This window comes from Orcinus orca, chromosome 16 (genome assembly GCF_937001465.1).
Source record: "Orcinus orca chromosome 16, mOrcOrc1.1, whole genome shotgun sequence".
NCBI classification, from domain to species: Eukaryota; Metazoa; Chordata; class Mammalia; order Artiodactyla; family Delphinidae; genus Orcinus; species Orcinus orca.
The window spans coordinates 12,866,402-12,894,351 of NC_064574.1; the positions used below are offsets into that span (position 1 = coordinate 12,866,402).

Consider the following 27,950-nt stretch of genomic DNA (forward strand, 5'->3'; position numbering starts at 1 on the left):
GTTGTCAAGGCGACACTAGCCCCGCCCCTTCCCGGTACACACGAGGCCACCCGGGCTCCTCGGCCTCGCCGCCATGTCGCGCTTCACACGCACCAAGCTGTCCGCTGGGTCCCCGCTCCTTTGGGTACGGCTGAGGCCTGCAACGGCCTCGGGTGCCGTTAAGCCGCCCCCCGCAGTCCCCTCCCCTCAGCGGCGCCGGCCCAAGACCGCCTGCCCCGCCGCCGCGGGGAGCTGAGGCGACGCCCGCGGGTCCAACCGCCCCTGCCGGGCCTAAGGGCGGGGGCGCCGGCTGCGCCAGGGCCCGGCCCCCTCGCTCGCTGTCCCAGGCCCCCTCCTGCTCCCCTCCCTCCTCCTCTGGGCCGGCCCCTCGGCCCGCCCAGTGTCTGCGGGGAAAGGAAACCGAAAGTAAGCTGCGCCGGGCGGGGCCGCTGACCTGCTTGGGCCCGAGTCCGAGCACCAGTCGGCGGCGGCGGCGGCGGCTTCGCTGGCAGAGAGAGGACGCGCTGGAGCCCGGTGAGCGACCCCCGCCCCGCGCCCCGGTCACGCATTTGCTCCCGCCCGCCGCGACCCCCGGCGCCCGCGCCGCCCCTCCACTGCCACTTTTGCCCCGACGCCCGCCTCAGCGCCCCCGCCACCTCCTCAGCCCCCGCGCCTCCATCACCCGCTTCAGCACCCGTCACCGCCACAGTACCCGTCACCTTCTCAGCGCCCCCATCACCCACCTGAGCCCCTGGCCCCTCTCCTCAGCGCCCCTCTTAGCCCCCTCAGCGCCTCCATCACCACCTCCGCCTCCAGCCTCATCACCTAGCTCTCCTCTGTCCCCCCATCTCCATCCTCATTTTCTGCCACAGCTCCCCCTTCATCTTCCACCGTCCTCAGCTCCCCTCATCACCTCATTCATCCCCATCCTCTACAACCACCCTGCGCACCTAGACTCCCCACTCCTATTTCCAGGCCCTCATCACTTTAGCAAACAGCCCCCAGCTGAGCTCAGCCCCACCCTCTCCTTGAGGCCCCCAAACCTCTTCCACTGTCCCCCACCTCCCCAGCGGCTCCCCGCTTCAGCTTTGCCCTGGCACCTTCTTCACTGCCGCACACAGCCCTGGCTCTCCCTTGACCCTACAGTATCTCCATCAGGAGCTGCTGGGCGCCTGGGTGACAGGGACTTCTCCATCCTTTCTTATACTCTCTCAGGACCCTGGAGACTTCCCCCTGAAACCCAGCTCTAACCTCTTTCATCCCATCCTGGTAATTAATATTCCTCTCTAATTTAACCACTACAGCAGCTTGACCATCACTGATTTTCTTCATCCTGCCCTTACAGGCCTTGATTCCCAAAGAAACCCGTTCGATTCTGCTTTTGTGGTAGCATTTCCTGTTCCTCTCTGCTCCTCCCTTTCCTTGCCTTTCTTTTTTCTTTTCTTGTTTCTTTTATCCCAGAAAATTTGTGAGTTTCTGTTCAACAAGAGGAAGAAGGAATTTTCCTCTGAGCATTTTTTTCTAATTAGACAAACAAACAAAAAACCCTCTAAATATTGAACCTGTGCCATGAGAGCTGGGTTTGATAAGATGAGGGATGAGATTCACCAAAAATATTCCCAGCAGGAAGGAAAGGGACTCCTTTCTCTGATGAGGGTAAAAGCTACTCCTCATGTAATGCCAGATCTATTCACAGTTTCCAACTATGAATGTTTTAAAACTCAGTGAAAGGGACAGTTGAAAAAGTCCCTTTGCTGAGGACTCTCAGTTAGCCACTCTTTCCCTAGCCCCAGCCCACATGATGTGTATTGAGTAGGATGGAGAAGTTTCCTTATAAGGGGCTTCCTCTTTCTCTTACAGGACTACTGTTGAAAACCATCAAGATAAAAGAAAGAGGAGAAGGAAAGAACTGCAGATATCTAGCTGTCCTGAGGAAACAGCATCCTGTAGATGCTAAGCCTCCTGGTTATTGAAACGTAATTTCTTTCTCTTGATTCAATAGAGCAGAGGACTTAATGCGTTTGGCTGTGTTCCAAAGAGTAGTATAGGGATAACTGCTCACTAATTATTTATGTACTATAGAGTACTGTAAGCTATAGAGTATTATATAGTATAAATGCTGGATGGAATGGTAAATACATGGTTTGGGGGTTCATAAAAATGTACTTCTTTCTGTTGTGGCAACAATATTTGTTTGCTTTATAGGAGAGGAAAGTGAAACCTAGCAACTGCTTAAGTATCTTGGCTAAAGGCATAAATCAAACAGGAGTTTTGAATGGGAATTGATGACACTCCCTTAACCCCAAGAAAGTACAAGGATAAAGGGAAGGGGGAATTTGATCCTTTGAAATTTGATCCTAGATTGTGAATTTAGTGTTTTGTATCATAATTGAGCATTCGCAGAATTGAACACTTGTGCACATGATTAAAATCTATGTTTGACTCTTAATTAACGAATCATTAAGATGTAGAGGTAGAAAGGATTAGCTTGATACTATTTGGGTTTTTTTCCTGCTGGATGCTGTATTTCAAAAGGCACTAATAACTGTCAACCTGTGCAGACTTCCAGACAACTGAAAGTAACGTGAACGTGGAAGAAATCAGGTGACTCAGACATGGAGAACCGAAGACCTTGTCCGGAGGCCCGGCCCAGGAATCCTCATATTAACCACAGAGGTGAGCAAGGGTTTCTACCTTCAGATGGTCCCAGACTGATGATGGTTCCACTTATGATTTTTTGACTTTGCAACATGGTCCAAAAGCAATATGCATTCAGTAGAAACCATACTTCAAATTTTGAATTTTGAACTTTTCCTGGGTAAGATACTGTCTTGTGATGTTGGGCAGCGGCAGTGAGCTGCAGCTCCCGGTCAGCCACTCTGTCCCAAGGGTAAACAGCTAGTACACTTACAACCATTCTGTACCCAGACAACCATCCTGTTCTTTCAGTACGTTATTCAGTAAATTACATGAGGTATTCAACACTTTGTTATAAAATAAACTTTGTGTTAGATGAGTTTGCCCAATGGTAGGCTCATGTAAGTGTTCTGAGCACATGTTAAGGTAGGCTTTGCTAAGCTATGATGTTTGATAGATCAGGTGTATTAAATGCTTTTTCGACTTAATGTTTTCAACCTACAGTGGGTTTATCGGGAAGTAACCCAGTTGTACGTTGAAGAAAATCTGTAATGGGAAGGAAATTGAGTTACTTATGAATGAGCAGGCCCACCAAAATAGACTGCATCTCTCAAGTAAAGAATGGTTTATTCCTGGGAATTCCCAGATGGTCCAGTGGTTAGGACTTGATGCTTTCGCTGCCAAGGCCCAGGTTCAATCCCTGGTTGGGGAACTAGGGTCCTGCAAGCCGCACAGCATGGCCCAAAAAAAAAAAAAGAGAATGGTTTATTCACTAGCTACAACATGAATGACTCAGACTAGACGACCGTCCCCTCTCCTTAAGAGAGCTTCTAAATGGGTGCAGTTCACTTTAGCAAAGGTAGTGTTGAGGTGTCAGAAATGGAAATAACTGTTTTTTTTTTTTTAATATTTATTTATTTGGCTGCGCTAGGTCTTAGTTGCAGCACGTGGGATCTTGTTCTCTGACCGGGATCGAACCTGGGCCCCCTGCATTGGGAGCGCAGAGTCTTAGCCACTGGACCACCAGGGAAGTCCCCGGAAGTAACTGGTTTAGAGGAGCATTATCCAGTAGAAACATAATGCAAGCCCAAAACTTAATTTTTAATTTTCTAGTAGCATCATTAAAAACAAAAAGAAACAGGTAATATACATTTTAAAAACTTAATATAATAAAATTTGGTATTTGTCTTATTTAAGCCAATATATCCAAATAATATCATTTTATTATAATTGAATATATTTTACTATTATAGTACTTTTCTTGGAGTTTTTTTTCTTTCCAGGTTTATTGAAATATAATTGACATACAGCACTGTAAGTTTAAGGTGTACAGCATAAATGATTTGACTTACATGTATCATGAAATGATTACTGAAATAAGTTTAGTGAACATCTGTCATCTCATATAGATACAAAATTAAAGAAATAGAAAAAAAATTTTTTCCTTGTGATGAGAATTCTTAGGATTTACTCTCTTAACAACTTTCCTATATAATATATAATGGTGTTAATTACATTTATCATGTTGTACCTTATATCCCTAGTACTTATCTATCTTATAACTGGAAGTTTGTACCTTTTGACTCCTTCATCCATTTTCCCCTCCCCCAACTCCTTGCCTCGGGAAACCACAAATCTGATCTCCTTTTCTATGACTTTGTTTTTGAAGTATAATTGACCTACAACATTATGTTAGTTCCTGTTACACAACATAATGATTCAGTATTTCTATATATTTCAAAATAATCACAGTAAGTCTAGTTACACAATCTGTTACCATACAAAGATATAACATAATTATTGACTATATGCCCCACACTGTACATTTCATACCCATGATGCATTTATTTTGCAACTGTAAGTTTGTACCTCTTAATTTGCCTCATCTATTTATCTTCTCCCCCTACCTCCCTCCCCTCTGGTAACCACCTATTTATTTTCTGTATCTATAATTCTGTTTCTGTTTTTTTGTGTTTGTTCATTTCTTTGGTTTTTTAGATTCCACATATAGGTAAAATCATACAGTATTTGTCTTTCTCTGTCTTATTTAGCGTAATGCCCTCTAGGTCCATCCATGTTGTTGCAGATGGTAAGATTTCATTCTTTTATGGATGAGTAGTATTCCGTTTTATATATATATGTATGTGTATATATAGTGTGTGTGTGTGTGTGTGTGTGTGTGTGTTTGTGTACACCCCACATCTTCTTTATTCATTCCTCTGTTGATGGGCACTTAGGCTGCTTCTGTATCTTGGCTATTGTAAATAATGCCGCAGTGAACCTAGGGGTGCACATACCTTTTCTAATTAGTGTTCATAGTACTTTAATAATCTTAATATTTGTATTGACTCCCCCCAGATATTCAAATATTATAATTTTAAGATGTTATCAATATAAAAAATTTTAATGAGGTATTTAACATGTTTTGCTGTTAAGTCTTTAAAATTCCATGTGTCATTTTACACATCTTAATTCAGACTAGTCATATTTAAGATGCTTAATAACTACACATAGCTAGTCACCGTGTATTTGATAGTACATGTCTAGAGTCCTAGGCACCAAAGCAAAGTTAGTTCCGAAAGCATCACTCTACTGTAGTGATTATTCTGTTTGCTCAGAACTTTCTAAAACGAAACTAAACTGAATGGATTCTTGCCTTTCCCTAAGTTTGCAACATGTCTTCTGAGTATCAGTCATGGAACGAATGAGGAGGAACTGTAGAACTTTATTTTATGAGCTATGTGAATGTTGAAAGGATGAGAAATGATACAATTTTCCATTCTTCCAAAATACTGAGTCTTCTAATGAGATCAGATTATTAAAAGTAGGACTTTCTTATGATGTCTTGGGAGTTTGAAAAGTAACAATTATAAAAATTTAAAGTTCGGTATTACAGTATTTATATTTTACCAAATTTTCCTTTGTCTTGTCACATTAAAATTTTCTCGACAACATACAAAACAAGGAAATGTACATTAGTGGATTTAGGATCTGATGGCATGAAATGGTACAATCATCTTGAATATGATGTGCATTTGAAACTTTCATAACATTTGTTATCATCCAATCATGGCATACAGTCTTCTTTTGTTTATTTGTTCTTAAAATCTCCAAGTCATTCTGCTAAGTTGGGTCAGCTTTAGAATCCGTTTTAGAGAAAAGGAAATTGAAAGAAAAAGGGCTTGGGTATGTTTGCCAAGGTCACTTATGAAATGTGTGGCAGATCAAGGAAGACAAATTCAGCTTCAGCCACAGGATGATGTTAGCTTTCCTGTGTGTGTTGGGTATGTCTCCTTCCTCTCCCCACACCTCCTTGTCTGAGGCTTGGGAATAGATAAGTACTAGGTCGATGAACTCGTGCTGCAGAAAGGAGGAAAAGTTAATTTTCATTTTTCAGTTTCCTGAATCACAGTTTGAGTTTCATTTCTCAGTTTCCTGAAATAGAACTTGAGTTTTATTTTTCAGTTTCCTTCACAATCTATTATTTGGCTCAAAAACATCTTGGTAAAGGAAGCCCTACCTTCCCCTTTGCCATCTGATGCTGAGGAAGGTTCAAAAAGCATTTCCCTTTATGGTTTTATCCCATTTGATGTCTCTGTTGCCTATGACCTAATTGTTTAGAGGCAGAACAAATGGTCCTAGAGATCAGCAGGGTATTCCCAATAAAAAATTATTAGTATTTCTGTTAGTAATTAACATTAATGAGAGCTTTTTATGTGTCAGGTAGTATACTAAGCATTTTATAAACATTTAATCTTTACAGCAACCCAGATGGTGAAGCTTAGAGAAATTATGCAACTTAGCCAAGGTTATACAGTAAGGAAGTACCTAGACCAAGGTTTGAACCAGGTCTGTTCAGCTGTGAAACTCATGCTCTCACTGTTGTTCGGTACTGCCAAGAGACTGAAAGCAATGAGATGACCTTTTTGAGCCTCTGAAATAATCCCAGCTTGTGAGGATTAAATGAGTAGTTATCCTCTATCATGTATTAGGCACTCAACAAATGTTTATTTTTTCTGTTGCACCCTTTGAAAAAACAATATTTTTGTAATATATACAACAACCCTTGTAAACTAGTTTATATTTATCACGACTTGGTCGGAAACCTTTTTTCTCTCCAAATAAAACCTAAGCTCCTTAGTTGTTTTGGAAAATGAAAGTATGTCCATATCATTGTGCTTACCCAAAATTCCCATTGTGTTTAGGGCCTATGGATGGAGAATTACCACCAAGAGCTAGAAATCAGGCCGATAATCCAGCGGCCAGTGCTCTCAGAGGAGGAGCCAACCAGCCCGGAAGGCATCCTAGGGCCAACAACCATCCTGTTCCTCATCGGCAAAGAGAAGAGAGGTTTGGGGCAGTGGGCAGGAACCCACATCAGGGAAGGAGAAACCAGGAGGGGCATGCCAATGATGAACCTAGAGGCCAAAGACATGGTCAGGAAAATGACACCAGGCAGAGAAGTGGCAACCAGGAGGGAAGGAACCGCAGACCACCACGATCCGGTGAAAACTTTCAGCAGTGGCGGAACCCCCACCAAAAGCCTGCAGAACAGCCACAGCAGGTGAAGAAACTGGGCTACAAGTTCCTAGAAAGTCTTCTGCAGAAAGATCCCTCTGAGGTGGTCATCACACTTGCCACAAGTTTAGGACTGAAGGAGCTCTTGTCTCATTCTTTTATGAAGTCCAACTTCCTTGAGCTCATCTGCCAAGTTCTTCGGAAGGCTTGCAGTTCCAAAATGGACCGCCACAGCGTTCTCCATGTTCTGGGCATATTGAAGAATTCCACATTCCTCAAAGTCTGCTTGCCGGCTTATGTGGTAGGGATGATCACTGAATCCATCCCCCATGTTCGAAACCAGTATCCAGAACACATTAGCAACATCATCTCCCTCCTCCAGGACCTTGTAAGTGTCTTCCCTGCCAGCTCTGTGCAGGAAACTTCCATGCTCATTTCTCTCCTGCCAGCTTCTCTTAATGCTTTGAGAGCCTCTGGTGTTGACATAGGAGAAGAGACAGAGAAGAACCTGGAAAAGGTCCAGACCATCATCGAACATCTGCAGGAAAAGAGACGAGAGGGCACTTTAAGAGTGGACACCTACACTCTCGTGCAGCCTGAGGCAGAAGACCATGCTGAGAGCTACCGGACCATGCCCATTTACCCCACTTACAATGAAGTGCACTTGGATGAGAGGCCATTCCTTCGCCCCAACATCATTTCTGGAAAATACGACAGCACTGCTATCTATCTGGATACCCACTTCCGACTCCTGCGAGAGGATTTTGTCAGACCCCTGCGGGAGGGCATTTTGGAACTTCTCCAAAGCTTTGAAGACCAAGGCCTGAGGAAGAGAAAGTTTGATGACATCCGAATCTACTTTGATACCAGGATCATCACCCCCGTGTGTTCGTCAACAGGCATTGTCTACAAGGTGCAATTTGACACAAAATCACTGAAGTTTGTTCGCTGGCAGAACTCCAAGCGATTGCTCTATGGGTCCTTGGTGTGCATGTCCAAGGACAACTTTGAGACATTTCTTTTTGCCACCGTGTCTAATCGGGAGCAGGAAGATCTCTGCCGAGGAATTGTCCAGCTCTGCTTCAATGAGCAGAGCCAACAGCTGCTAACAGATGTCCAGCCCTCTGACTCTTTCCTCATGGTGGAGACAACTGCATACTTTGAGGCCTATAGGCACGTCCTGGAAGGACTCCAGGAAGTCCAAGAGGAAGACATCCCCTTCCAGAGGAACATCGTGGAATGTGACTCTTATGTGAAGGAGCCAAGGTACTTGCTAATGGGGGGCAGATATGATTTCACTCCCTTAATAAAGGATCCCTCTGCCACTGGGGAATCTCTGAGGAATACTGAGGGCTTGAGACATCCCAGAGTTAATGTCTTAGACCCCAGCCAGTGGCCCTCAAAAGAAACCCTGAAGCTGGATGACTCCCAGATGGAAGCCTTGCAGTTTGCTCTCACAAGAGAACTGGCTATTATTCAAGGACCTCCTGGAACAGGTAAGAGAAAATTTTTCAGAGCACATGACATCTGCCCTGTGAGATAGGCAAGGGAGGCTTGACTCTAGGTTTCTGGAATGTCTCAGTTTAAAACATTGCCCTGAAATGGGCATTGAACTTGTTGAAAAAGCAGCTTCTCATAGTGATTTTCCAGTGAGGACCCATTGGTGTGCGTAGTAAGACTGCTGAGGGGTCAGACTTAGGGAGATGCATTACTTCTGCTCCGTTGCAGGCTATATTAATTTGCTTGATCTTATATAAATTTAAGTTAAATAATATCAGGTATATAATAGCACTGGACACCAAATACTGCTGTATATGATTTGCATCTGTTAACTCATTGCAACTCTGTGAGGTAGAAACCATTCCATTTTACAGATGGAAAAAACTAAGGCAAAGAGAGGTTGAATAATATATTGAAGCTCACACAGATGACAAGTGACAGACCTAAGACTAGAACTCAGGCAGTCTAGAAGCCGGCTCCTGGCTTCTCTCTCTCTTCTCTTGGAAATATACTTCCCTACATCTTCCTCCCTGTGTGCCACTCTAATCCTCCTCTGAGATGATAGCTACTATTAGCAGTTTGACATGTGTCTTTTGAGATGTTTTCCAAAGTTAAAACTGATATATCTTTGTGTCTTTATGGGTATTTATATGTTTACATAGCACACTTTTCCTATTTTTTAAATAACAAAAACAAGATTATGCTCTATATATTGGCCTACAGTTTATATATATGTATATAACATGTACGGATATTTTTACATTCTTTACACTACAGTCACATTTAGAAATATACCTCACTCTTTTTTACCATGCCTGCATTCATGGCATGAATGCACCAAGATTTTTTTTTTTGGTTTCATAGACAGTGCTTAATAAGTATTCATAATCTATATCTGTGTGTGTTTATCTCTGAGTACTCTGCTTATTATTTCTGTAGTTTTTTTCCTAACGTGGGAATTCACATTAATAGTTAGGGTAGGTACTGCTAAATTACCCTCCCAAAAGAATATTTAAAAAATAAAAAACAAAACAGGAAGAGGTTCTTTAAAAATAACGATAAAAGAATGGTAACTCATGATAAAAAATTAATGTAACAAAATGGAAAGTTCTTTCTGATAAGAAACACCCATATGATGGGAAAATCTGCATAATTAAAGTGATGCTTTCAGGGCTTTAGAAGAAGAAAAAGGATGTACCAGTTTGTACTGCCACCCAGAATGAATTAGTGTTCCCATTTCCTTATATACTTTCCAGCATTGTTGTATGTTATCAATGTTTGCTCATCAGCAGTTTTTGCTGATCTGAGAGGTTAGAGTTTTTGGCTCATTATTAATTTTAACTTTATGTTTTAATAAAAAATGGTTCAAATATTTTAAAAATTCCACGTCTCTCTCCTCCCACCATCCCACCCAGTACCTTTATCTAAAGCAATGTTATTGTCTTCCTGTTTATCCTTCACGAGATAGTCTATGAATATTCAAGCAAATGCATAATTATATTTATTTCCCCCCACTTTTTTTTGACTCACTATGCTAGAAAACACTTTGCATGTGTTTTGCTTTGCTCACTTATAAAATACATTGGTGATCCTTTCATACTGGTGCATAAGTATTATCTCACTCCTGTTTGTGGCTGCATAATATTCCATTGTATAGACAGCTCATAATCTCTTTAACCAGTTCCCTATGGAAAGATTTACTGATACAAACAATAGGTCAGTGAATAACCTTGTTTGTGAGTCATTTCACACAGAAGCAGAGTATATCCAGGAGAGAAATCCCTAACTGAATCAAAGAATATGTGAATTAGTAATTTTAATAGATAGTGCCAAATTGTCCTCTGGAAATGTATATCACAGTGGTTAATTTGTATTTCTTTAATCAAGAGTGAGATTAAATATCCTTTCTTGTTTTTATTAGCTATCTATATAACTGTTTCTGTAGATTGCCTTTTCGTATTTGCCGTATTTCTGTTGAATGGTTTCTTTTTCTTACTGATTTATAGAAGCTGTTTGTATTTTCAAAATATGCATGTTGCAACTAATTTCCCCTAATGTTATCATTTGACTTGAGACTCTTTAGCTCCAAGTATAGTAATATAATCATTTCACTCTAGGTTGGTACATACACACACACACACACACACACACACACACAGAGAGCTACTAAGAAACAGCCTACCTGTGAGTTTGAGAGGGATGTGACAACACGCTAGGTTGACACACACACACACGCAGAGCTACTAAGAAACAGCCTGTGAGTTTGAGAGGGATGTGACAAAGGGGGTCATTTTTGAGGTGGAAATCCCGAAAAGTATCCATTCCAAGGGGAAGGAAGCAGTAGGAGAGGATGGGGTAAATATTGAATTATAAAGATTTTCTTTCCTCCGAAGGACTCCTTAGCCATCCAGTCCTCCAAATTAGAAACATAGGAGTTATCCTTTTCTGTTCCTCACCCCAGCCATACCATTATCAAGTTCCAATCAAGTTTATCTCTGAAACTTCTCCCCAGTCTGCGTAATTATCTCAACTGCTGGAGCCAGACCTTGTCCTCACTCACTGGAAGATGTCAGGAACCTCCCAACCAGTCCATCCCTATTCCGCCTTGCCCGCTCTTACTCAGTTATCACTTTCCCAGGGAAGCCTCTTCTAATCTCATTGAGTAGGCCAGAATCCCAATTATTTGTTTTCTTGGTACCTTGTATTTCTCATTTCCCACATTTGTGATTTTTGCATTTGTTTGTGTGATTATCTTTCTCTTCTGCAAGTCTGTCAGGTCCAGGAAGATAAGAACCATGGCTATTTTGCTCACCATTGTATTTCTTGCACCTAACCCAGTGTCTAACACCTGTTTGGCACTCAATACATATTATTTGAAGAAAAAAAAGGAAGCAAGAAATTGTTATTTATCTATACTGAAAAGTATTCAGCTGTACTGAAATGTTTATTTTCTTGTATTGCTCACTCAACATTGAGTATTTTTTAGGACAGTGGCTTCTCAGCTTGACACAATGTAAGAATTTAGCTGTTTGTAAACAATTAATTATTGACCATTTATTAATGAGCCCATAACTCTAACTCCGATGTTGATTTCTGTGAGTTTTTCACTCCTATCACAAAGGCAAGTCTACTGTGGTATATTAAAAGCATTTCTAGGGCTTCCCTGGTGGCGCAGTGGTTAAGAATCCACCTGCCAATGCAGGGGACACGGGTTCGAGCCCTGGTCCGGGAAGATCCCGCATGCCACGGAGCAACTAAGCCTGTGCGCCACAACTACTGAGCCTGCGCTCTAGAGCTCGCGAGCCAGAGCTACTGAGCCCACATGCCACAACTACTGAGGCCCGTGTGCCTAGAGCCCGTGCTCTGCAGTAAGAGAAGCCCTACAATGAGAAGCCTGTGCACCACAACAAAGAGTAGCCCCCGCTCACCACAACTAGAGGAAGCCCGCGTTCAGCAACAAAGACCCAACACAGCCAAAAATAAATTAAATAAATAAATTTATTTTTAAAAAAAAGCATTTCTAAATAATTTGCTGTGTGAGATTGGAAACAATGTATATGTCCATCAACAGAAAACTGGCTAAAAAAATGCCTTACAGCCCTGAAAAACAAAAAGAGGATTCTTTTTATGTACTGATAGAGAACTATATTAAGTGAAAAAAGCAGGATGTAGAACGGTGAAAATAGCCTGCTACTGTTTGTATTTTAAGAAGGAAGGGGAAGGCTAGAAAAAGACTATATTCGTTTTTGTTTGTGCATAGAATGACTACCTCTGGAAAGTTACACAAGAAACTGGTAACGCCGGTTGCTTCCAAGAGGAACTAGGTGGCTGGGGGCAGAAGAGTGAGGAGGACATAACACACCCATTTGCGCTTCTAGGATTTTAAACCATCTCAATATATTACCTTAAATTTTTAAATAATAATAATAATTTGCTGTACATAATTACTCCTTTTAGAAAGTCTCTAAGTTTTTTAACTCTCCTTTTTCCTTGTTTTTTAGGCAAAACCTATGTGGGTCTAAAAATTGTTCAGGCCCTTCTAACCAACGAGGCTGTTTGGCAAATTAGCCTCCAGAAGTTCCCCATCTTGGTTGTGTGTTATACTAATCATGCTTTGGACCAGTTTCTGGAAGGTAATATCTGTAGGCAAAATTGTTCTCTGTTGGGAGTTCCCTGGTGGCCTAGTGGTTAGGATTCTGGGCTTTCACTGCTGTGGCCCGGGTTCAGTCCCTGGTCAGGGAACTGAGATCCTGCGGGCTGTGCAGTGTGGCCAAAAAAAAAGTTCTCGACTTTGAACCATCAGCAAGTTCAGTAGCTTTCTATTGCTCTTTGGATAAAGTCCACAGCCTGAAAGGCTGTGTGTGGTTTGCTCCAGCTTAATTCTGAACCTCATCTCCTACCTCTTCCCTTGTTCTCTCTAACTCCAGCAACCCTGACTGTCTACAGTTTCTTGACTTCCTCCAGCTTCTCCCTTGGCCCATGCTGTTCCCTCTGCCTAGCATGTACTTTTTCTTTCTCCCGCTGTCTCCATCTTGATGCACCCAGCCTGGATGGCTCCAGCTGATTCCTCAGGTCTCACTTCATGTGGACTTGCCCTCTTGGCCCCAGACAAGGTTAAGACTCCTTTTGTATTTTTTCCTTCAAATACTTAATTAGCATATATGTACCAGTTTATTTGTATGTGTCTCTACCCTAGACTATAAACACTAAGTGGATTGGTCCTGTTTCTTGCTATATTCACAGATCCTGGCACATACTAGACACTCAAACAATACTAATTGCATAAATGAATGAATAAGTATTTGTTTTTCCTCTGGAAAATAATGCTTAGACTATTATTTTCCACTCTTTCATATCCTCCTTTCACCTAGATTAAATCTTCCTTATTCCTAGAGTATCAGTTTAAATTAGATCCTTAAAAATTAGATCTCTGCCCCACCCAAGCTAGTTAAGGTCCCCTGTTATACACTTTTAGCATGTATTTATAGTATTAAGTTTTATTATGATAAAATGTTTAATATGTATCTTCTCTGGTAGACTGTGAGACATGAGAACAAATGAGGAACTGAACCTGTGTTTTGACCACTGTATCTTCAGAAACTAACACATGCCTGGCACAAAATAAGCAATTAGTAAATATCTGTAGAGTGAATAATAGAGAACATTTACTAATGCTTACTTTGGGCCAGGCCCTCCCTAGGAGCTATAAGGATACTCTCTCGTTTATCCAGACTATAGCCCTATAAGGAAAGTATTACTGTCTTCAAATCACAGACAAAGAAACTGAGGCTCAACTTAAGTAACCTGCCCCAGGTTACATAGCAGTAAGTGTGCAGACAAGACTTGGGTCCCCAAGTGTCTGATTCTAAAGCCTGTGCTCTTAAGCACCACACTTTACTGCTCTGCAGGTCACATCATCTCTGGGGCCTTCTTGTTCACTGGTGGGGTAGGTTCCCTGTAAGTACCAGTTTGTACCCTAAGGGACCGGCTGCAACAACGTCCCAAACATAACACAGCTCTCACCTGAGAGAATCCAGCATAGCTCCTCTTAACTCTGCCATGCTCTGCTTTGCTCCACAGGCATCTATAAGTGTCAAAAGACCAGCATTGTGCGGGTAGGTGGAAGGAGCAACAGTGAAATCCTGAAGCAGTTCACCCTGAGGGAGCTGAGGAACAAGCGGGAATTCCGCCGCAACCTCCCCATGCACCTCCGAAGGGCCTACATGAGTGTAAGTCCCAGCTTTGGAGATCTGAGGTAGCTCAAGGGAGAACTAACCAAGATAGCAGTGGCTTTCTGGGTAGGCAGTCCAGGGGAGATAGGGAGGCTCCACAAAGCTGTGAAGGACCCTGGTTCCTTCCAGCATTCCATTCGGGTAATCCTACGGTGTGATCTTTGCCCTCATAATCCAAGATGGGGAAAGGACAGAAAAGGGCACACCACCCCTCCCAGCCCCTGCCAGGGCCTTAAAGCTACTTCCCCAAAACCACCCATAGCACTTTTACTTACGGCCTGTTGACCAGGTAAGTATCATCTTCTAGCTGGGCAGCATTGTGCCCAACCAAAACTTTGAGTTCTTATTACTAAGGAAAAAAGAGAGCGGTCTCTACCACAGTATATTTGGCCTGCTTTTCTGTTGTATTATTTGTTTCCTTTTCTTACTAGTTGGTAGGAGGTTTTTAGACATTTTAGATACTAATCCTTTGGTTAAAGACTGGCTGTTCCTGTGTTAGCTTTGTTTTCCCTCAAGGCAGAGACTGAGTTTGGGACATGATGATACTTCTTCATCATTTCTTTCCCTCTGTTCTTGATAGATCATGACACAAATGAAAGAGTCAGAGCAAGAGCTGCATGAAGGGGCCCAGACCCTGGAGTGCACCATGCGTGGCGTACTACGGGAACAGCATCTGGAGAAGTACATCTCCCTCCAACACTGGAAAAGCCTGATGAATGGACCAGTACAGGTAGGGGTCATCTTGTGGGGCACAAGCATCTCACTTGTCCCCATATTTGGCAGCAGAAGTAGAAGTCCAAAGCATTAGCTATAATCTGCTAAGATGCTGCTGTGATGTGAAAAGTTCCTTTTCGTGAGAAAAGGCAGCTGAATATACTAGTCAGAAACAAGACTCTGGAGCCAGTCTGCTGGATGTGAATACTGATTTTGCTCTAGGCAATTACTTAATTTTCTTGTTCCTGTTTCCTCTTTTATAAAGTGGGGATAGGGACTTCCCTTGAGGTCCAGTGGTTAAGACTCCAGGCTTCCACTGCAGGGGACACGGGTTCCATTCCTGGTCGGGGAACTAAGATCCCGCAAGCCGTGAGGCGTGGCAAAAAAAAAAAAAAGTGCGGCTAATAACATTAAGTTGAACCCCGTGAAATTGCCAATATTTTTAAATTTAACTTGCAAAAATGGCAGTTTCTTACAGATCAACTTATTTCTTATAGGATTGTTATTGAATAAACAAGTCAATATTTGTAAACCTCTTGATTTAATAAGTGCTCTAAGTGCTTGTTAAATTAAACAAAACCATAACGAGGCAACCTAGCACATATAGAGGGTCTGGGACTTGACAGACTGGTCACACAGACTTGTGACTTGAGCCAGTGTGATCCTCAGGTCCCTCAGCAGTCAAGCAGGAATAATAATAACGCCTGCCTTCAAAGGACATTATAAGAAGTATCTGCTATCTGTGTGTTTTTTTTTTTTCTTTGTTGGCTGTACTGCGCGGCATGCAGGGATCTTAGTTCCCCAACCAGGGATCAAACCCGTGCCCCCTGAAGTGGAAGCACAGAGTCTAAACCACTGGACCACCGGGGAAGTACCTGACACGATCTCTGTAAAGTGGTTGGCCAGGAATCCAGTGAGATGGTAGCTCTACTATCAATGGGTTGGTGATTTCCAGGGTTTCAAGCCCCAAAGCCTAAAAGGGTCAGTCAGAGTCCTATAAAGGACTGAAGCAGGCTAGATGTGAGGCGTTGGGAAGTAGCAAGGACTGAGGCAAACTGGAAAAGGGGTGGCAGCAGCCAACTTCGGCCATTTGTTGCCATTTAGGAATGCAGGCTCATTGCTCTCATAGCTCCTGATTTTTTCAAAAGAGGCAGGAAATTTTTGTTTTTAAATCTATGCAAGTCATATTAAATGAGCCAGTTGCCCAAATGTTGCATTTTTAAGAGAATTTTAAGGGAATTACCTCTTGATCCTTTGAGAAGACCTTTCCTCATGCTAGTTGTCATAGAATTCTCATGACTAATAATTCTTTCCTCAGAATAGCGAATGGGTTTGCTTCCAGGGCTGGAAGCATTCCATGATGCTGGAGTGGCTGGGTCTAGGTGTTGGTTCTTTCACCCAAAGTGTTGCTCCAGCAGGACCTGAAAATACAGGTAAGAGGTGCATGTCTGCCTAGAATCACATCTTAAGGTGGAATGGTAAAGACTAGAAGAGCAGGACTTAAAAGTAAAGAGCTATAATCAATCAGAAAAAGACAAATAATAGGTTAATAGGAAAACAGATAAAAGACTTTTAATAAGCACATCACAAAATAAATCCTCATGGTCAATAAACATGAAAAGTGCTCATTAGAAATGAGAGGAATTAAAACTACAATGATATACTATTACACACCTACTAGATTGGCAAAAATTTAAATGTTTGATATAATCCCACATTGAAAGAATGTGGAGCAGTGGGAACTCTGATATGAGGCTAATGGCGATATTAATTGGCAAAACCACTTTATGATAAAAGAAAGGCAGAAGGAACTCAAATATCCATCCACATTTGTACACCAGATGGATAAATTACAATCTATTCAGATAATGGATACAACTGTGAAAAGGATTGAATTACAGCATATACAGCAATATGTATGACTCAAAAACATGCTTGGGCTTCCCTGGTGGCACAGTGGTTGAGAGTCCGCCTGCCGATGCAGGGGACGTGGGTTCGTGCCCCAGTCCGGGAAGATCCCACATGCTGCGGAGCGGCTGGGTCTGTGAGCCATGGCTGCTGAGCCTGCGCGTCCGAAGCCTGTGCTCTGCAACGGGAGAGGCCACAACAGTGAGAGGCCCGCATACCGCAAAAAAAAAAACCAAAACAATGCTGACTGAAAAAAGCAAGTTATAGGAAAATATTGATATATACAGTATGATTTCATTTATATAGAGCTCAGAAAAGTCAAAACTAGATGATGGTGGTTGTTTGAAGATATATATATATTATATATGTGGTAAAGTTAAAAGGGAGGTATGACTAATATAGAATTCAGGTTAGTAGAGCCCACAAGGGTCTTCAAAGAAATTGGTAACTTTCTGCTTCTTAAGTTGGGTGGAAGGTACTTGGATGTTCATTTTATATACTTTTATAATCCTTTAAGTTGCACATTTACGTTGTATACTTTCCTTTGTATATGTATTTGACATAAGTAAAACCTTCCTTAAAAAGGCATACATTCATGTGATTTTTTAAATGTAACAAAAATGTATGCAAGGAAACCTAAGTCTCTCTCCCCTGTCATTCCTCCCATTTCCCTACCCAGAGGTAACCACTTAAACCCCTTAAGAATGTCTTCATGCATCTAAGCTCTTATAGGTACCCTTTTTCATCCTTTGGCTTCAAGAGTCTCCATCCCTGTCCTGACTGCTTTCCTCTCTTAGCCAAGGCAGAAGGGGAGGAGGAGGAGGAAGAAGGGGAAGAGGAGGGTTCGCTGATTGAGATCGCAGAGGAGGCTGAACTGATTCAAGCAGACCGGATGATTGAGGAGGAAGAGGTGGTGAGGCCCCGGCGACGGAAGAAGGAAGAGAATGGGGCAGTACAGGAGTTGGCTAAAGTGCTTCTGGCCATGAGGCTAGACAACTATGGCCCCGGGACAGCAGCCGGGCAGGAGCAGGCTGCAGGAGAGTGGGAGGTAAGCTCACTTCCTCGTAGCCCCTGCAAGTCCTAACAGAGTAGGAAATGGGAGTTCAGTTATTATTGCCAGGTGGGTGTGGGTAACTCTCCTAAACAGGCCTGAGAGCATATGTTCTGACCAGAACCGCAGCCCCTGATTTTCACTCACTTCTGTTGCACCGTATTCACTGCATCCTCATAATTAGCTTAATTTACCCTTTTACAACCTAATCCTAGTATAAGATAGGTCTAGGGCTTCCCTGGTGGCGCAGTGGCTGAGAGTCCGCCTGCCAATGCAGGGGACACGGGTTCGTGCCCCAGTCCGGGAAGATCCCACATGCCGCGGAGCGGCTGGGCCCGTGAGCCATGGCCGCAGAGCCTGTGTATCTGGAGCCTGTGCTCCGCAAAGGGAGAGGCCACAGCAGTGAGAGGCCCGCGTACTGCAGGAAAAAAAAAAAAGATAGGTCCAGTTTCCAAGAGTATAAAAATTATGGCCTTTTAGAGGGGCCCTGGCAAGAAATGCTAACTTAGAAAGACAGGAAGTAGGTAGCCAAGTGCTTCTCTTGAACTTTTAGAGAAGCGCAGCACATATGAGTCAGATCAAACACTTACGGTCTCAGTGCTTGGTGCTTTCATGGATATTCTCTTTTCAACTACAAACAAGTCTATGCATTAAGATTTTAGAGGATTCAAGTAAAACAGAATGAAGTAAGCTATGTAGACTGGATGGAATATTTATCCTTCAATCACTCTGAAATTTGATATTTCTCTTAGAGCCAGAATAGTATAAATGTCCAGACTTTCTGTCCGCTCCTTCCTTTGGTAGAACCTAGTGGTCCTCAGAATTTACCGTGTCTTACTCTGACAATAGAACACTGAACCCCACTGATGATTTAAGGGACTTTAAGGGCAGCTTTGAATGCAGCTTTCTCCAGTCTGCTGGCTTTGAATCTGATCTCCTAGTTCAGTTCAACGTCTCTATGCGAGGGACAGAATCATGAGCCCAATACTTGGAAGCATGGATTGGGCATCTGCCATCTGGCCTCTGGAGGAGTTGAATTGTTTGGTTTTGAAGCGGAGGGGGGTCCATAGTATTGTGACATCTATCTGGCATGCCAGTCCTTCTAAAGGCTCATGCAGAGCCGGGGGGAGCACTTTCTCCGAAATGGTGCCTTTTACCCACTTGTTAAAGGTACTATCTTGATATAACGGCATTAAGACCATCTTAGCAGGACCTGTATGGCATTTAACGAGAGAGACGCACCTCCACTACTGTCATGACATATGCTTTAGGAATGAGAAGCAGACTGTGGTCAAAGATGTTCAGTAATGACTAGTGCCAGCACTCTTCTAAAGTGCTTTCCATGTATTTACTCCTCCAGTCAATCCAGCAACTCTGTGAAGAGGTACTATTGTTATTCCCATTTTATGGAAGGGGATGCTGAGGCACATAGAGGTTCAGGTTCAGTAACTTACTCTAGGTCCCGCAACATATAAGAGGTAGATGGGACTTTGAACCCAGACAAACTGGCTCCAGAGCCCTCATTTAGCAATGAAATATCTGTTGGGAGAGTGTGAGACACTTAGAGAAGTTCATCAGAGATGACAGCTCCTTTTTTAAATGTGCTCTAGCCCCCGCCTCGGGCTTAGAACTAGGCCCACCTCTACTCAGTGACTCTGACTGGTATTGATATCCATAGACCCAGCGCAACCAGAAAAAGAAAATGAAAAAGAAGGTGAAGGTTGAACTTCGCAAGCTGAACACCATGACTGAGGCCGAGGCCAATGAAATCCAGGATGTTTGGCAGCTGGACCTGAATTCTCGCTGGCAGCTTTATAGGTACTGTGCCCACCCCACCCCCACCTACCCCCAGCCCCAGCCAGCCCATGTAATTTCCCTAGGGGGTTCCTTTCCTGTTCCTAGAATATAAGCCCTTCAGATCTTCAATATTAGTGTTAACCGACGATTGATTGAGCACCCCACTGAGCTGAGTGCTAGATGCAGCCATGGGATAGAATAGACACGCTTGGTTCTACCCTCACAGGGTTTAGAGGCTATCCAGGAAGACAAATCAGTTAGTTCCACAAATAAAAAGTTACAAACAGGCATCAACACCAAGGAAGAAAAGAGCAAGGAGTGCTAAGAATATTAACATGGGAGCTGATCTGATCTATCTAGGAAAGTGACATTGGAGGCAGGATCTGGAAGATGAGTAGGCATTAATAAGGCCAGTTGGGAAGGGGGAGCAGATGAGCTTGCAGGGACCACACGGGTAAAGGCCTCGAGGGGGGAGGGAGCATGTTTGAGAAATTGAAAGAAGGCAGCCAGCATGGCTGTATCTCAGACAAATAGAAAGTGAGGTCAGAGAGGTGGGCAGGGGCCAGACTGTGCAGGGCCTCTTAGGGCTGAAGAGTACCACTGGAAGGTTTTACAGCAGAGTGGTGAAATGATCTGTTTTACTTGTGGAGAGTTACAAGTAATTCTCCACAATTACAAGTAATTGTGAGGGGAGGAGTGGGGACTCGGGCAGGAATGGAGTAGGGACAGTTTGTGAGAAATTCTTCCTGAAGCTTTTAAAGTCCCTTGCTCTTGTCCAGTAGTTAACCTCTGTTCTTTAGCCCCCTCCTTCCTTAGCTCCTGACCACTTATATACATCTCCCTGCACATCATTTTGTTGGCCATTTTGGACTCTCAGGTCCCTGCACATCTGGGTCTCTCCTTTCTCTGTGGCTTGTAACTTCCTCTAGGGTGTAGGTTCCACTTCATGCACAGGGCACACTGAAGGGGCTTCCTCCACCTTCTCAAAAAGCACATGGCTTCCTCTCCCTGGTTCTTCACATTCTCCAGGCTGTGGCTACAGATGTACCAGGCTGACACCCGCCGAAAGATCCTCAGCTATGAACGTCAGTACCGCACATCAGCAGAGAGAATGGCAGAGCTGAGACTCCAGGAAGACCTGCACATCCTGAAAGATGCCCAAGTTGTAGGAATGACAACAACAGGTAAGAAAGCATAGAGTTCACTACTGTTGCCAATGCCTATCAGATTATCTAGGACAGGTAAAGAGAAACTTCTTTAGTAGGTTAGAGGAAAATACCATGAAAAGCTATTGGAAGCAAGCTGTGTTTAGGGTTCTCTTGGTGAAATTCACCCACTTGCTTCTACTGCATTTAGAACCTCAACAGTGACAACATGGGGATGGTGCTCTGGAGACCACCCAGCAGCACTCATTCTCATGCAGTGGTCACCGTGGCCCTGGGTGAATGTGAGGACTCAGTTGTAACAGACTCAGGCTCGGGGGTCACCAATCCAGAAGCCCAGTGGCACAGCGAGTCCAGTACATCCGCTCAGAGAACTCTCTTTGTTCTCTTGACTCGAGGTGCTGCCAAATATCGCCAGATCCTGCAGAAGGTGGAGCCTCGGATCGTCATCGTGGAAGAGGCTGCTGAAGTCCTTGAGGCCCACACCATTGCCACCCTGAGCAAAGCTTGCCAGCACCTCATTCTGATTGGGGACCACCAGCAGGTAGGCCAGGGGCCCCTAGAAGATAGGCTGGCTCTCTGCAGGAGTGGAATCAGGAATCAGACAGGAAGACCCTGGTCTCTGCTTTACCAGTCCTCAAGCTTATTAGTGGCTGTCTGTGACACCTCTTTTCCTCACCTCCCATGTTCAATCTAAGAGCAGGTGCTCTTAGATTGGGGGCATGTTTTAGAGGTAGCATTATCCATTTCAGGTTCCCTTTGCTACTTTTTTTTTTTTTTTTTTTTTTTGGCGGTACGTGGGCCTGTCACTGCTGTGGCCTCTCCCTTTGCAGAGCACAGGCTCCAGACGCACAGGCTCAGCGGCCATGGCTCACGGGCCCAGCCACTCCACAGCGTGTGGGATCTTCCCGGACCGGGGCACGAGCCCGTGTCCCCTGCATCGGCAGGCGGACTCTCAGCCACTGCGCCACCAGGGAAGCCCCCCCTTTACTACTTTTTAATAATCTACCGTGGCCTTTTTTTTTTGCGCTGCGCGGGCCTCTCACTGTTGTAGCCTCTCCCACTGTGGAGCACAGGCTCCAGATGCGCAGGCTCAGCGGCCATGGCTTACTGGCCTAGCCGCATCGCGGCATGTGGGATCTTCCGCGACTGAGGCATGAACCCGTGTCCCCTGCATCGGCAGGCGGACTCTCAACCACTGCGCCACCGGGGAAGCCCTACCGTGGCCTTTTAAGTGGCCTGTTAAAACAGCGTGTTCCCCATCCCACTGCTTCCATTTTTGCCACCTTCTAATCCATTCTTCATAAAGGAGCTAAAAAGTAAATCAGGTCATGTTACTCCCCAGCTTAAAACCTTCCAGTGGTTTCCCATTGCACTTAAAATAAAAATCAAGCTTCTGGGGCTTCCCTGGTGGCGCAGTGGTTAAGAATCCGCCTGCCAATGCAGGGGACACAGGTTCGAGCCCTAGGTCCGGGAAGATCTCACATGCCGTGGAGCAACTAAGCCCATGCGGCAGTACTACTGAGCCTGTGCTCTAGAGCCCGTGAGCCACAACTACTGAGCCTGCGTCCTGCAACTACTGAAGCCCACGTGCCTAGAGCCCATGCTCCGCAACAAGAGAAGCCACCACAATGAGAAGCCTGCGCACCGCAATGAAGAGTAGCCCCGCTCGCCGTAACTAGAGAAAGTCCGTGCACAGCAACGAAGACCCAACGCAGCCAAAAATAAATAAATAAATAAGTCAAGCTTCTTAAAGTGGCCTACAAAGGCCAGTATTCTCAGGGTTCAGCCTGCTTCTCTGACCTCACCTCATACCACCATCTATCTCATTTGCTCACTGTGTTCCCACCCTCTTCTTTCTGCTCTCTCTTATGGCTTGCTCTTTGAATGACTGGTGACTTCCTCCATGCTGGTGTCAACTCAGATGTCACTGTTCAGAGAGGCCTATGTAAAGAACCTCCACCCCTGGGCATTCTGTCCCATCACCCTTATTTCTTGGCTTCATGGCCTTTGTCACTCTTTGTCCTTAGCCTGTTAACAACTAAAGCAGTGCCTGGAACACAGAAGCCACTTGAAAAACATTTGATAGGTGGGTAGATGGATGGATGGTTAAAATACATTTTCAGTGGAGAATCCTCAGACGTGTTTCTCTTCTCAGCTGCGCCCCAGTGCCAATGTGTATGATCTGGCCAAGAATTTCAACCTTGAGGTGTCCCTCTTTGAACGGTTGGTGAAAGTAAACATTCCCTTTGTCCGTCTGAACTACCAGGTGAGAAGCTAGACCTTTGTTACTACCAAATGTCCAAGGGAAGGCTCCTGGGAGCCTGCCAAATGCCAACAAGAAAGCTTGGCATTTTTATTTCATTAAAATACTGCTAGTTTAGTAATGAAATGACTCTGTCAGATTTATTTTGTTTTTTTGTTTTAAAATACCGCAAGTTCAGCCTGTGTTGAGTTTGTGTCAGATGAAGGAGCTGTTTACATTCTGCTCTTTTTTCCCTATTATTCTTTTCAAATGTTACTGCCCCAGATTTTCCACTAGCAACTTAGTCTTTAGAAAACTGTCCATTTTACTCTTTGCCCATGTTTTTAATGACATACGTGTCTTGTTTCAGCACCGCCCATGTTTTTAATGACATACATGTTTCAGCACCGCCCATGTTTTTAATGACATACATGTCTTGTTTCAGCACCGCATGTGCCCCGAAATTGCCCGGCTTTTGACACCCCACGTTTACCAGGATCTGGAAAACCATCCCTCTGTTCTCAAATACGAGAAGATTAAGGTGAATCTGCCCTACCTGATCTTTCTCTGATGCTGTCAGCAACCTAGGAGGTTATATTTTCCTCAGGATAAAAAAGGGCTTTCAGAAGGGGAAACAGCCAGCTTTTTAAAAAGCTGCCTATTGGGAATTCTCTGGTGGTCCAGTGGTTAGGACTTGGTGCTTTCATTGCCGGGGCCTGGATTCGATCCCTGGTTGGGAACTAAGATCCCTCAAGCCATGTGATGTGGCCAAAAACAAAAATCAAAACAGTAAAAAGCTAGTTATTAAGAAGAGGAATAGAATATAAGTTGAGAATACAGACCTGGATTTTTGAATCCCAGCTCTGCCATTTAGTAGCTGTGTAACCTTTAGCAAATTATATACCAATTCTGAGGGTCAGGGTCTTCTTTTGTACATGAGAATAATGGTTGCTGCTTCGTAATATTATTGTATTGAAGGAGATAAGGTATATAAAGCATTCAGCACCGTGGAATGCTCCTAAATTAAAGGTTATGGTACAGAGTATGTAGAAGCCTTCTAAGGTCCTTCCCTGGGACAGGGTCAGTGGCCAACGCACATGAAGGTAGAAAAAACTACCATGAATGTACCTTCTCTTCTTTTTCTTTCCAGGGGGTCTCTTCCAACCTTTTCTTTGTAGAACACAACTTTCCTGAACAGGAAATCCAAGAAGGCAAAAGCCACCAGAACCAGCATGAGGCTCGCTTTGTGGTGGAGCTGTGCAAGTACTTCCTGTGTCAGGAATACCTGCCCTCCCAGATCACCATCCTCACCACCTATACCGGGCAGCTCTTCTGCCTGCGCAAACTCATGCCTGCCAAGACATTTGCTGGTGTCAAGGTCCATGTGGTGGACAAATACCAAGGGGAGGAGAATGATATCGTCCTCCTCTCACTAGTGCGCAGCAACCAGGAAGGCAAGGTGGGTTTTCTCCAGATACCCAACCGCATCTGCGTGGCCTTGTCCCGTGCCAAGAAGGGAATGTATTGCATTGGAAACATGCAGATGCTGGCCAAGGTGCCCTTGTGGAGCAAGATCATCCATACCCTTCGAGAGAACAATCAGATAGGCTCTGCCCTCCGGCTGTGCTGCCAGAACCACCCTGTTATCCACACTTCAGTATCCAAAGCTTCTGACTTCCAAAAAGTGCCCGAAGGAGGCTGCAGCCTACCCTGTGAGTTCCGGCTGGGCTGTGGGCACGTCTGCACCCGTGCCTGCCACCCCTATGACTCCTTGCACAAGGAGTTCCAGTGCATGAAGCCATGCCAGAAGGTGATCTGCCAAGACGGGCACCGGTGCCCCCTTGTTTGCTTCCAGGAGTGTCAGCCTTGTCAGGTGAAGGTGCCCAAAGTCATTCTCCGGTGCGGCCATGAACAAATGGTCCCTTGTTCCATGCCTGAGTCAGATTTCTGCTGCCAAGAGCCTTGCCCCAAGGTCCTGAAATGTGGGCACAGGTGCAGCCACCCATGTGGTGAAGACTGTGTGCGGTTGTGTTCAGAAAAGGTCACCGTGAAACTCAAGTGTGGGCACAGCCAAAAGGTGAAGTGTGGCCATGTGGAGGACCTCAGGTATGACCTGCCAGTCAAATGCACCACCAAGTGTGGCACCATCTTGGACTGTGGGCATCCATGTCCCGGCTCCTGCCACAGCTGCTTCAAAGGGCGCTTCCACGAGCGCTGTCAACAGCCCTGCAATCGCCTGCTCATCTGTTCACACAAGTGCCAGGAGCCGTGCATTGGTGAGTGCCCGCCCTGCCAGCGGACCTGTCAGAACCGCTGCGTCCACAGCCAGTGCAAGAAAAAGTGTGGGGAACTGTGCAGTCCCTGTGTGGAACCCTGTGACTGGCGCTGCCAGCACTACCAGTGCACCAAACTCTGCTCTGAGCCCTGTGACCGACCCCCCTGCTACGTGCCTTGTACTAAGCTGCTGGCTTGCGGCCACCCCTGCATTGGTTTGTGTGGGGAACCATGCCCCAAGAAGTGCCGTGTCTGCCACCAGGAAGAAGTCACCCAGATCTTCTTTGGCTTTGAGGATGAGCCAGATGCCCGCTTTGTACAGCTGGAAGACTGCAGCCACATCTTTGAGGTGCAAGCCCTGGACCGCTACATGAACGAGCAGAAGGATGACGAAGTTGCCATCAAGTTGAAGGTCTGCCCTATCTGCCAGGTGCCCATCCGCAAAAATCTGAGGTATGGAACCAGCATCAAACAGCGGCTGGAAGAGATTGAAGTTGTCAAGGAAAAGATCTTGGGCTCAGCAGGGGAAATTGCAGTCAGCCAGGAACAACTTAAGGCCCTACTGGAGAGGAAGAATCTCCTCTACCAGCTGCTCCCTGAAGACTTCCTGATGTTGAAAGAGAAGCTGGCCCAGAAAAATCTGTCAGTGAAGGACCTGGGCCTTGTTGAGAATTATATCAGCTTCTATGACCACCTGGCTGGCCTATATGATTCCCTGAAAAAAGTGCATGTCTTAGAACAGAAGCAGGTGAGGACTCGATTAGACCAGGTCCATGAGTGGCTGGCCAAGAAGCGTTTGAGCTTCACCAGCCAGGAATTGGATGACCTCCAAAGTGAAATCCAGAGGCTCACATACCTGGTGAACCTGCTGACCCGCTGCAAGATAGCAGAGGGGAAGGTGAGAGGCCGCGTGGCAGAAGAGGTCTCCAGAGTCCGGAAGATCCTCGAGGGGACGTGTAAGTTCACCCGGGAGGATGAACAGCTTGTGCAGAGAAAGATGGAGGCTCTGAAAGCCACCCTTCCCTGTTCTGGCCTGGGCATCTCAGAGGAAGAACGAGCGCAGATCGTCAAAGCCATAGGTTACCCTCGTGGCCACTGGTTCAAGTGCCCCAATGGCCACATCTATGTGATTAGTGATTGTGGGGGAGCCATGCAGAGGGGCACGTGTCCTGACTGTAAGGAGGTGATTGGGGGCGTGAACCATACTCTGGAAAGAAGCAATCAGCTTGCTTCCGAGATGGATGGGGCCCAGCACCCTGCCTGGTCTGACACGGCCAACAACCTGCTGAACTTTGAGGAGATCCAGAGGATGATGTAGGAAGATGACATACCGCTGCCTTTTGCCCCGGCCACCGTATGGCTGGGGCCGGCTCCCCCATGAAAGAACCGAAGTTTGTTTTTTATTACTGTCCTTTTAGTCTTAGCACCTATTTAAGGATCCACTTTTAGGGCTTGCCCACATTTGTTTCTAGATTTACCCCTGCTCTAGAGTAAGCACTTTACTTCCAGAACTGAGAGCGAAGTTAACAGGTCTCTTCTCTCTTCTGCAAGTTAGTGGACAGACTGCCTGAAGCACGTTTGGGGCTTCCACCCAGGCTACCTAGTAGTGTCTCTGGATCCTGACTCAGTCACATGTTTTTTTCCGCAGTGCTCCAGAGGCAGATAGGAGCTCAGTGAAGCAGACTCATTCTAAATTGCCAGGACCTAACTTGCACACTCATTTCCAGTCTAATAAAGAGGCCCAGAGTTGTTGTTTATGAGCTGCTTATCCTTTCAAGGAGCACAAGAATCCCTCCTACCCTCCTCCTCGGGCACCCTCATTCTAGGAGACGGAGGCACGTGATGAGACAAAGACTTCACTGACTAATCCTGATGTTACATATTCACTGAGAGTGGGGGAAAGTGTGATAGACCACAGCTGGGGGCTTATGCAGCAGGCCCAGGCCAACTAAGGAGTGATCCCTGTACCCTTCCTGGGACTTGCACTTTGGGATGGTTGAGGTTTTTTTCCCTGCAATAGGAGACGCTCAGTAGCTGTGCTCGTTCCCCAGGGCCTTGAAAGGACTAAACTCTCATTTAGTACCAGCAGCGCCTATCCAAAGTGTGACCCTTTTGTCCCAACACCCTCTATTGCAGCTTTTGCCTGGGCAGGGTTAGCATGCCAGCAGCTTCTGTAGGTCCCAGGTCCATACCAGAAGCCAGCCCCCAGGCCTGCTGCCTGCATACGTATTCCCTCAGTCCAGTGTTCCCTAGAACTGACACTTAGGCATCTCAGGTCTTTCTAATGTTGGCGAGAAAACGTCCCTTTGCTATGTATACATTTCCTTTTTTGTCTTTACTATGCACTTTAGCCTATAAAGCCAATTAATAAAAACAGTGAGAAAAATCAGTGGTCTGTGTTTGTCCTCAACTGTTAAAAGCAGCTCAAGCAG

General features: G+C 45.0%; 1 protein-coding gene across 3 annotated transcripts; it reads left to right on the forward strand.

Moving 5' to 3' along the window:
- The first annotated feature begins 86 nt into the window (after window positions 1-86).
- ZNFX1 (zinc finger NFX1-type containing 1) lies at window positions 87-27,907 on the forward strand. Of its 3 annotated transcripts, none has more exons than XM_049699834.1 (15): window positions 87-513; window positions 1,840-1,955; window positions 2,515-2,655; window positions 6,822-8,630; window positions 12,636-12,767; window positions 14,215-14,363; window positions 14,947-15,096; window positions 16,399-16,513; window positions 17,786-18,036; window positions 19,718-19,857; window positions 20,866-21,020; window positions 21,398-21,543; window positions 23,158-23,268; window positions 23,690-23,785; window positions 24,395-27,907. In XM_049699834.1, exons 3-15 carry the CDS (start codon window positions 2,595-2,597, stop codon window positions 26,834-26,836), a joined length of 5,757 nt encoding a protein of 1,918 aa, XP_049555791.1. In that variant the 5' UTR covers window positions 87-513; window positions 1,840-1,955; window positions 2,515-2,594; the 3' UTR covers window positions 26,837-27,907. The 3 variants fall into 3 exon arrangements, with proteins under 3 accessions (XP_049555791.1, XP_033267100.1, XP_004282934.1); XM_033411209.2 differs by having other exon boundaries at window positions 2,541-2,655; XM_004282886.3 differs by having other exon boundaries at window positions 2,549-2,655.
- Window positions 27,908-27,950: the final 43 nt, after the last annotated feature.